Source organism: Chiloscyllium plagiosum, chromosome 28 (genome assembly GCF_004010195.1).
Source record: "Chiloscyllium plagiosum isolate BGI_BamShark_2017 chromosome 28, ASM401019v2, whole genome shotgun sequence".
NCBI lineage: Eukaryota > Metazoa > Chordata > Chondrichthyes > Orectolobiformes > Hemiscylliidae > Chiloscyllium > Chiloscyllium plagiosum.
The window spans coordinates 2,884,087-2,895,269 of NC_057737.1; the positions used below are offsets into that span (position 1 = coordinate 2,884,087).

The 11,183-nt window shown below is 47.4% G+C and overlaps 2 protein-coding genes across 2 annotated transcripts in view; one reads left to right on the forward strand and one right to left on the reverse strand.

Moving 5' to 3' along the window:
• The window catches only part of LOC122563885 (unconventional myosin-Ic-like), a 50,700-nt gene extending 46,388 nt beyond the window's left edge, over window positions 1-4,312 (forward strand). Inside the window, exon 32 of the mRNA XM_043718092.1 lies at window positions 2,749-4,312. Within this exon, the coding sequence (XP_043574027.1) occupies window positions 2,749-2,775 (27 nt within the window). The 3' untranslated portion in view covers window positions 2,776-4,312. The remainder of the gene's footprint in view (window positions 1-2,748) is intronic.
• Window positions 4,313-9,373: 5,061 nt separating this feature from the next.
• The window catches only part of LOC122563886 (protein KIAA0100-like), a 67,496-nt gene continuing 65,686 nt past the window's right edge, over window positions 9,374-11,183 (reverse strand). The window contains exon 24 of the mRNA XM_043718093.1: window positions 9,374-10,009. Within this exon, the coding sequence (XP_043574028.1) occupies window positions 9,735-10,009 (275 nt within the window). The 3' untranslated portion in view covers window positions 9,374-9,734. The remainder of the gene's footprint in view (window positions 10,010-11,183) is intronic.

Here is an 11,183-nt window from a genome sequence, read left to right on the forward strand (position 1 = left end):
GATCTGAGCTACAGGGAGAGGCTGAACAGGCTGGGGCTGTTTTCCCTGGAGCGTCGGAGGCTGAGGGGTGACCTTATAGAGGTTTACAAAATTACAAGAGGGCATGGGTAGGATAAATAGACAACGTCTTTTCCCAAGGTAGTGGAGTCCAAAACTAGACGGTAGAGGTTTAAGGTGAGGGGAAAGATTTTAAAGGGAACTAAGGGGCATCTTTTCATGCAGAGGGTGGTACGTATATGGAATGAGCTGCCAGAGGAAGTGGTGGAGGCTGGTACAATTACAACATTTAAATGGCATGTGAATGGGTATATGAACAGGAAGGGTTTGGAGGGATATGGGCCAAATGCTGGCAAATGGGACTTGATTAGTGTAGGATATCTGGTCGGCATGGATGGGTTGGATAAAAGGGTCTGTTTCCACTCTGTACATCTCTGTGATTCTATGAGTGTAAGTGACCAGCTGTTATTTCAAATGGACTACGTGAGAGATAAAGGCATGATTTAATTGAAACTATTTTTTAAAATTCTTAGTACAGGCATTATGTTTAGTTTGACATTGTGGTGGTTAGAACTGTTAGTCTCTGAAACTAAGAAAGATGTAATATCACCTACATCTCATTAGTCTAAACTCCAGTGAGTACAGACCCAATCCTCATAAAATAACCAGTTAATCCCAGGATAAGCTCAGCAAACCTTCTCTGAACTGTCTCCAATGCAAGAATATTCCTTTGTAAGTATGGAGACCACAACTGTACACAATACTCCAGGTGTGTGTATGTGTGTGTGTGTGAGTGTGTGTGAGTGTGTGTGAGTGTGTGTGTGTGTCTGTGGGTGGGTGTGCCTGTGTGAGTGTGTGTGTGTGTGAGTGTGTGTGTGTCTGTGTGTGTGAGTGTGTGTGTGGGTGTCTGTGTGTGAGGGAGAGGGTGTGTGTGTGTGTGGGTGTCTCTGTGAGAGAGTGGGTGTGGGTGTCTCTGAGAGAGGATGTGTGTGTGGAGTAAGAACCTCCTGGGAGGGGTTGTTTTTATTTACAGGTTAAATACTCTGCTTTTTAAAACCAGAATCTATAAAAAGAGGAGCCTCAGAATTTGTGTTCATCACAGAATAGTTGTTGCAGTGAAAATCCCTGGGGGTCAGACCCCAAGAGGAGTTTTCTGCTTCACTGTTAACTAACAGCCAGTGAGTCAGGGCTGATCACTGAGCCCTGTGTAGGGATATGGAAACAGTGATCAGACTGGGCCGTGAGAGAGAGCACAGGCAAACTGAGCTGGCCACAGACACCATCCCTGCTCTCTGTTATACACACTCCCACTCCCCACGCACAACCCAACAACACCACACACTTTCATTCACTCTCTCGCCCTCACTCACACAGAATTAATAAACTGAAGTGTGAGAGAGAATTCCCTAAAAATAAATGATAGAGCCAATTAAAAAATAGTAGTTATTAACAAGGCATGCAGTACAAACAGCATTAGTGTGTACAAGATACACTGCAAAAATTGACCAAAGATCCTTAGATACCATCTTCCATCTAGAAGGGCAAGGGGCAACAAGTACATGGGAACACCACCCTCTGCAAGATCCCCTCCAAGGAGGCACTCACCATCCTGACTTGGAAATATATTTCCGTTCCTTCACTGTCACTGGGTCAGAATCTTGGAATCCCCTCCCTAAGGGCAATGTGGGTCAACCCACAGCACAGGGACTGCAGCGGTTCAAGAAGGTAGCTCACCCCCACCTTCTCAAGGGGCAACTAGGGACAGGCAATAAACCCTAGCCCTCCCAGTGACACCCATTCAAAATCTTGGTTAGGTTCTTTTGCCTTTGCTGTACTACCCACAATGACAGTGTCATCACAGAAGGAGCATGGCACAAACCGACCATGATGTGTACAGAGTCACTGTAGTCCCAGAGGACCCAGGGCTGGTCTGTCATGAGGGAGAGGTGTCTGGTGACAGTTTAACCTGAGGCTCACCAAACCTCAGGTGAGGGGAGGAATTGAGGAGAGTCCTTCATGGTTAATCTCAGCTGGTGTGGGAATTGAACCCACGCTTTTGGAATCACTCTGCATTGCAAACCAGCCTTCCAGTCAACTGAGCTAACTGACCCCCTCCCCTACCAGAATGAAGCTTGAGTATGATCAGGGATAGAATCATTGTTTTCACTTGAGCAAAGTAGACGCTGGGGAATTCTGATGGAGTGGATTGAGAAAGCTCTCTTCCGTGGTTGGTGACTGTGTGGTGAGTGTGAATATCATTTAACAAGGTCACACAGAGAATGGAAACGAGAACTCTTCAAACACTTGTGACAGGATGTGATTCAGACAACATTCAGGAAACCTGACAAACACTTCAAATGCAGGAAGATCTAGTAACTCGGGAGAGCAGTGGGATTAGTTAATGCTGATTCTAAATAAAACTGGTCCCAACACACTGACCCTGTTGAGGATCTGCATTGCAGTGTGATCTGAAAGGAAAGTACGGGGGTGGGTCCTGACTGACAAACACTCTCACTTCTGAAGCCGACCCCACATCGGGGTGAAAGTTTAACGCACATTTGCTGTACTCGTGTGCAGCTTCTTCATGTCGTCCTGAATTATGTTCTGATGGGTGTAGAAAGCGACTTCTGAGCAGATTGGAGTGGGTGTTGTTTGATTGCCTGTAGTTTGGATGACTGTGTGTTTGAGTGGGGGAGCAGGGTGGGAAACAGGTGTGGACGTGAGTCTGACTTGCCCTTTCTCTCTGTGTAGGTGGCTCCAAGACTGAACTCCAGATGATGCTGCCGGTGAGGTCCAGTGACTGCCCATTGTACAGATGGATGGCTGGAAGGTGTGACTGGCAGCATCTGTAACAAAGCAAGGAGCTTGTACATTTATTGGTGAGGCATTTGAGTAGGCCCACCTTGGCCCCAATTCTCTGACCTCCTTTACACTGCTTCCCTTGACTGCCAAAGCCTCTGCTTCCACAGCAGGAACTGAAGAGTCCGAGTTATACTTTAATCATGCAACGAAAAGAAAGAAAATTTATATTAAAATGGCTGTTGTGATCAATGACTCAGTGAGTTGAATCACATGACTGCCGCAGTGCATGTGTGACATATAAAGCGATAGAATAGGTATTGTCCACAGAAATTCCCTTGGTTCCAAACAGAAACTTCTGATCCCATGAGCCCTCAATAAGGAGGAGACCATGTTCAGGAGTGCTGCCTTCAAGGTTAGAGGTTGCTGAGGAAATGAACCAAGTGATGATTTTTTTTTATATACAATCCCGTTGTCTGGAGATGTTTCTTTGAGTTGTTCAGGTGATGCAGAGTTGCTGATGGTTCCCTCACCCCCATCGTTGTTAAAAAGCCCCTGCCCTCTGCCTAAAGCCACAGCTTTGGGGTGGTTGCTAAGAAAATCAGATCCATTTCCCAAATCTATGTGCAGTTTTAGTGGGTGATAACTGACACTGGTTTGCTTGTCACTCTCTTGACTGTACAGGTGCCACAAAGTGTGCTTCAGGCCTTTATCAAAATATATTAAAGGTTAAATCCCACAATTGGATAGCAACTGACTCAGACCAGACCAGGAGATTTAACCTGCCCCTGGTTTTGGCGTTATATTTGGTAAATGAGCATTTAACTTGGTGCCATAGCGTGATGTCCAGTAACTGCTAGCTCTTTGTATAATGGGACCTCAGTAAAGGGTCAGCCTAATACTGCAGATTCTCTCATTCCCTGTTTACTATCTCAGCCACAAACAGTCCATTCTCCAGGTGTGTTCAGTGTCCCTCCCCCACCCCACCTCCATGTTTGAAGCTATATTCATTTTGAAGAAATGGTGAAAGATTGAACAACAGATGAACATGTGAATGAGTCTTTCGACAAGGGCTGGTAATGTACAGAGCACATGCCATCAGTCTCCGTCAGCGACGAGAGAGACTTGTTTGAGGGTATTCAGTCTTCCTTGTGAGCTGCTAAGGCGATGTCAATATCAACAAACTACTGGGACATGTAGCTGTGTTGGAAGGTGTGTAAACTGAGGCGGGGCTTTAGAGACTGGTTTTACTATACAAAGCTGCCTACTCTTGTGGTTCTGGACAAACTACAATCCCCACCATCCACCCAACTCCGAGAAACAACTGTCAGCATCAGAGGTTTAACAGAAACAGGAACAGAAATCTTCACTTCAATCTGTTGTGGAACAAGATGAGAATTTCAAAAGTAATTATACTTCAAAAAATTAATAAAGAAGATTGTAATAAGCTTTATATAGATGGATATTATGTGAAGCCATCTCATTTTCAATAAAAATGTCTCAATTGTTTTGGTTATCTATGGCTTTATCATCCCTGGGAGAGCGTGGACAGGGCTCTCACCACTTCCTCCTGATATTAATTGCTCCTGCTCACTCTTTCTCCTTTCTCTCCAACCCTCCTTGTACATGCACAGCCCAGCTTACAGCTGGCATTAACACCGTATCGTTGGGAATCAGGGACCTGGATTGGGGTGATCTATCAGTTTGTTATTTATAGTGTTTATTTCCTCATTGCCTGTCTCTCCTTTCGAGATCTCTCTGCACCCCGGTTCCTAATGGGAATTGAACCCGGGGAAATCATTGTGGTACACAACCCCATTTGAGAAAGCAAAGCCATTGTGTTACTATCATGCACTTCACAATCACAATGTCCCAGTACACTTTACAATCAATTGAGGAATTTAAGTGCAGCCTCTGTTGTGTTATAGAAGCAGCCATTTTGTACACGTCCGAGTCCCAGACAGGTAGCTGTATCAATGGCCAGACTGAGAGGGGAATGGCCTGTGAGCTGAACGAGCATCTCCCTGCTTCTCCTTGAAGAAGTAACCTTGGGGACATTTCACTCCACCTCATAGTGAAGGTGTTGCCTTATTTTCAAAATGGTGCCCCTGACACTCAGCACTGACCCTCCGACAGTGCCCACTCCCTCAGTACTGACCCTCCGACAGTGCGACGCTCCCTCAGCACTGACCCTCCGACAGTGCCCACTCCCTCAGCACTGACCCTCCGACAGTGCCCACTCCCTCAGTACTGACCCTCCGACAGTGCGACGCTCCCTCAGTGCTGACCCTCCGACAGTGCCCACTCCCTCAGCACTGACCCACCGACAGTGCGACGCTCCCTCAGCACTGACCCTCCGACAGTGCCCACTCCCTCAGCACTGACCCTCCGACTGTGCGACGCTCCCTCAGTACTGACCCTCCGACAGTGCCCACTCCCTCAGTACTGACCCTCCGACAGTGTGAAGCTCCCTTAGTGCTGACCCTCCGACACTGCCCACTCCCTCAGTACTGACCCTCCGATAGTGCGACGCTCCCTCAGTGCTGACCCTCCGACAGTGCCCACTCCCTCAGCACTGACCCTCCGACTGTGCGGCACTCCCTCAGCACTGACCCTCCGACAGTGCAGGACTCATGTCTAGTTACTGACACACTAACTAGTGGAAGCAGAATATCTCTCTTTACCCTGTCAAAATGGTTCATAATTTTGAACATCTAAGTAAGGTCACCTCCTCATCATCTTCCTCCAAGTACAATCTCTCTAATCTTTGCTTGATGTAAAATTCTTGTAAATATCATTTTGTATCTCTAGGGCTTTAACGTCCCTCCTTAAATAAGGTGCCCAGAACGGAGCACATTACTCCAGATGAGGTCTGGCCAATGATTTGTGGAGGTGGAGCAACCTCTCATTGCTTGTATCCTGGATGCCCTGATTTATAAACCCAAGGGTCCTGTCGGCTGCTTTTGGTGATCCAGCTCCTGTTTTCCCCTCAGAGTGGAACCATTGAGATCACAGAGTCTTCTCTTTCTGTGTTTCTTCTCCAAAACTGCATTTCCTCACGTTTCTTTGTGTTAAAATTCATGGCCAGGTATCTGCCCATTTGGCCAATTTGACAAGATCCCTCTGAAGTTCATCCTCACCATTCCCTATTCTTCCTAACTTACTACCAACTCCAAATTTAGAGATCTTGCCCACAACACCAATCTCCAAATTGTTTATGTAAATCAGATATACATTGATCCATTGGGACACCATTTTCAACAGGTTCCCAATCTGAGAAATGCCCATCTATACCTACCCTCTGTTTCCTAGCTTTTAACCAACTTCGAATCCATGCTGCAAAGGACCCATCTATCCCAAACGTTATTAAGTTTCTAAGCAGCCTGCCATGTGACATCATATCAAATACTTCCTGAAAGTCCAAATATGGGACATCCTCAGCACCACCTTCATCCATTGCCTGTGTTACTTGGTCAAAGAACTCAATTCACTTTGTCAGACATTAGCTGCCCTTGACAAAGCCATGTTGACTGTCTTGTATTATTTTTCTCTAGGTATGTATTCACCTTATTCCATATGATGGCCTCCATCAGTTTCCCCACTACTGACAGGCCTCTGGTTTTCCTGGGTTATCCTGTGTCCTTTTCTTAAATAACAGGGTCAGATTTGCAATCCTCCAGTTCCACAGGGCTAGTCCTGTGTTCAGACAGGCCTGGAAAATTTCAGTCAACAGCTCTGCAACTTAGTGCCTCAGCTCTCTTAGCAAGCCAGGATGCATCCCACATGAACCTCTCCACATCTGAACTGGATTGTTGCCGGCCTTCTTAGCACCTCTTCTTTATCTGTCACCGTTCTGCTCAGTTGCTCAACACTCGCCTTTTCAACTCGGTCACTATCCCCATGTTAATAATTTGGTGAAGACAGAAGCAACATATTCACTTACTTCCTGTGGTGTCTGGTTTGCTTCAGTGAGCAGCTCTCTGTCTTTGTTCCTTATGGGCCCCACTCTATCCTTAACTAACCTTTTACCATTTTACCTTTTGGTTTAGCACAGCCTGCCTTATTCCAGCCTTACCCTCGCTCCTGCATTTCAGATCCTCCTCCTGATTCCAATTGTTGTTATTCTTCTGGTGCACATCCCACGCCTGCTTTTTCTTCCTCATTTTCTCATCAATATCCTTCGTCCCCGAGAGTGCTCTCGGTTTACACACCCTGTATTTATTTCTCAGGGATGTGTATCTGGCTCCTACTCTATTTGTTTGAAATTTTCCTATTTTCATTCACTGTTTTATGCACCAAAATGCATTTCCAATTAATATCTCCAGTTCAACCTTTAGACTCCTAAGATCTGCCCTTTTCCAGTCTGGGATCTTACTGTTGACTGAGCTTTACTCTATATCGAACCGCCATGCTGCCAGAGTCCCTGGAATGTTTGATGGGAACACTGTAGAATGTGCTGCACAATGGAGGCAATCAATCATGATTTGGTGAATGAAAGAGTAGAGATGGGGCAAGTGAGAAAAATATTAATATATCAAATGATAAAACAGTCCATGACAGAAAAGGATAATGGCAACAAATCTAAGAATAAATGAGCAGATTAAGCTGCCACCTGCATAAATAACAGGCTCTGTACTTTCACTGAAGCAGCATTTATTACCTATCCCTAGTTGCCCCTTGAGAAGGTGGGGGTGAGCTGCCTTCTTGAACCACTGCAGTCCATGTGCTGTGGGGAGACCCACAATTTCCCTGAGGGAGGGAATTCCAGGATTCTGACCCAGTAACAATGAAGGAATGGCGATATATTTCCAAGTCAGGATGGTGAGTGGCTTGGAGGGAAACCTTCAGGGGGTGGTGTTCCCCTGGATCTGCTGCCTTGTCCTTCTGGGTGGGAGTAGTTGGAAGGTGCTGTCTGAGGATCTTGGGTGAATTTCTGCAGTGCGTCTTGTAGACAGCACACACTGAGCATTGGTGCTACTGAGCGTCGGTGGTGGAGGGAGTGGGTGTTTGTGGATGTGGTGCCAATTAAGCGGCTGCTTTGTCCTGGATGGTGTCGAGCTTCCTGAGTGTTGTTGGAGCTGCCCCCATCCAGGGCAAGTGGGGAGTATTCCATCACACTCCTGACTTGTGCCTTGTAGATGGTGGGACAGGTTGTGGGGAGTCAGGAGGGGAGTTACTTGCTGTGGTAATCCTAACCCCTAACCTGTTCTATTTATGTTGAGAGTTAGTGCTAGATTCTCCTGCTCCTCGGATGCTGCCTGATCTGCTGTGCTTTTCCAGCACCACACTGTTGACTGTAATCTCCGCCATCTGCAGTCCTCACTTTCGCCCTGTTCTATTTATGTGACAAGTCCCGTCAATGGTAACTCCTGGATGTTGATCACGGGGGATTCAGTGGTGGTGACACCATGGAATGGCAAGGGGCGGTGTTTGGATTGTCTTTTTTTGGAGATGGTCATTGCTTGGCATTTATGTGGCGCCAATATTACTTACCAATTGTCTGCCCAAGGCTGGATTCTGTCCAGCTGAAAGTGGTTGGGCCAAGGACATTACCCTGAGAACCGTCGGCAGTGATGACTGACCTCTGACAACCACAACCATTCTCCTGTGTGCCATGAGTCAGGGAGGAGATGGCCACGTGTTATTATTAGAGTCATAGAGATGTACAGCATGGAAAACTGTTGGATTGTTATTCCAGAGACCCAGGTAATATCCCAGAATCTGGGTTCAAATCCTGCCATGACTAATGGTGGAATTTGAATTTAATAAAAATCTGAAATTGAGAGTTTAATGGTGACCATAAAGCCATTGTCAATTCTTGTAAAAACCCATCTGCTTCACTAATGTCCTTTACAGAAGGAAACTAACATCCTTATCTCTAGTCTAAATGTGACTCCAGGCCCAAGAAATGTGGTTGGCTTCTAACTGCCCTCTAGGCAATTAGGGACGGGCAATAAATACAGGCCCGGCCAGAGATACCCTCATCCTGTGAGTGAGTAAAGAAAGGTATAATTCCAAGCAGTGGACAGTGTGTCCCCCGATACCCATTGATTCCAGCTTTGTCAGGGCTCCGTGATGCCACACTCGGTTGAATGCAGCCTTGGTGTCAAGGGCTGTCTCTCTCCCCTCCCCTCTGGAATTTAGCTCTTTTGTCCAGGTTTGACCCAAGGCTGTAACGATGTCAGGAGCTGAGTGACCCTGGGGGAACCCAAACTGGGCAGGTCACCGAGCAGGTTATTGCTGAGCAGGTGCTGGTGATAGCCCTGTTACTGACACCTCCATTTCAAGCCATACCCACTTGTTTTAAATTCTCTGACAAGAGGAAAATTCTCCTTCGTGTCCTCTTCCCCAAACTAATGTAAAAGCAAAGAACTGCTGAAGATCAGAAACTAGAATTGGAACATGAGGTCACCTGTCTGACAGCGTTCCCGAGCTCAGTGAAACCGAACTGAGTCTGCGCATGACTGAGTGTGCTGGCTAACCACTGCCTGACCTCCTAAACCCTCCTCAGAGCAGTGAGCTGGAGCCAGCTGGCAGTGTTCATTCCCCACACAGAAGAGAAACACAGAGGGCCACATGTTCTGCACAGTTTTATTTTCTCGCTGTATGCTGATCTTCCTCGATCATTGCTGAGAGAATACATTCAGCTTCTGCAGAGCCTTCACTGCCCTAGGGAATTAACATAGTCAATAATCGATATGAACCAGGCACCCAGGGGCTGTGCCAATCCCAGTGGGTACAGAAGACAGGGTAGGTGTTACTGAGGGATGAAATTGGTTCATCTGAACTGAGCTGTGATAAAGTAAAACCTTAGGTAAGTCTGAAAGAACAGATCAGGGCTATGGGTGAGATGTCAAAGGGAATGTATTTTATGTGAAAAGTTTGGTGATTTTGTGATGGTTCTGTTTGTGGATAATATTCCAGATTTCTTCCATTGTCTATTGAAGACCAGAGTGTCCCACAAGACCCCTGGGATCCAGGACCTTCCCGATATGCAGTAAAGAGCCAGTCAGGTTATCGTACAACACCACCAGGAAGGGCTGAGTGACGTGGAAGTCTATCGTGAGTTCTCTGTCACTGGGGTTGCTTGTCGGAGCTGCCTGAACACCCCTTTCCTCCAAACTTAGGACTGCATGGTGCTTTATGCTGGAGATCATCAATGCCTCGTTTGTAATTTTATTCAGCTGACTTGGAGTGTACAGAGCAGACAGACCTGTGTTAAAACAAAGAGGTTTTCAACTTTGACAGATTGGTTTCAAATTTGACCTTTGATAATCTTGCCTCATCACTCCAGAAAATAGTACTGAGCTCACTCTGTTTATAGTTTAAAAGCAGCAAGGGCAGGAAGGAGAGAATCTTCCCATTTTCGGGATCAGCAGATGTCACAGTGGAGAGATATGCACTCCTGAAAGAATACTCTTCACCTGGAGCTGACTGCTACAAAGCTAAGCTCAATCCGATTGGACACACTGATTTGGAGCTGTGTACTTTAGTCTCACTCCTTTCTCCCTTCAAACAGCCTGGGGCTTTGTAATTTATGGATTTCCTAATCCCATTTCACATTTCATCATTAAATCCGATAACGTTGCCTTTTCCAGCAGTGTGTTCAAAATCTTTAACTCCTCACAAACATCTAACAGGTCTTCTGTTCCTTTGGATCTTTCCAAACTCTTTTCAATGCAGCACTCCCTCAGCACTGACCCTCCGACAGTGCCCACTCCCACAGCACTGACACACCGACAGTGCCCACTCCCTCAGCACTGACCCACCGACAGTGCCCAATCCCTCAGCACTGACCCACCGACAGTGCCCACTCCCTCAGCACTGATCCTCCGACAGTGCGGCACTCCCTCAGCACTGACCCTCTGACAGTGTGGCGCTCCCTCAGCACTGACCCTTGAACAGTGCGACACTCCCCCAGCACTGACCCTCTGACAGTGCGGCACTCCCTTAGCACTGAACCTCTGACAGTGCGACATTCCCTCAGCACTGATCCTCCGACAGTGCCCACTCCCTCAGCACTGACCCTCCAACGGTGCAGCGCTCCCTCAGCACTGACCCTCTGACAGTTTGGCGCTCCCTCAGCACTGACCCTCCGACAGTGCGGCTCTCCCTCAGCACAAACACTCTGACAGTGCGGCACTCCCCCAGCACTAACCCTCCAACAGTGCGGCGCTCCCTCAGCACTGACCCTCCGACAGTGCGGCACTCTCTCAGCACAAACACTCTGACAGTGCGGCACTCCCCCAGCACTAACCCACCAACAGTGCGGCGCTCCCTCAGCACTGACCCTCCGACAGTGCGGCGCTCCCTCAGCACTGACCCTCCGACAGTGCGGCGCTCCCCCAGCACTAACCCTCCAACAGTGCGGCGCTCCCTCAGCACTG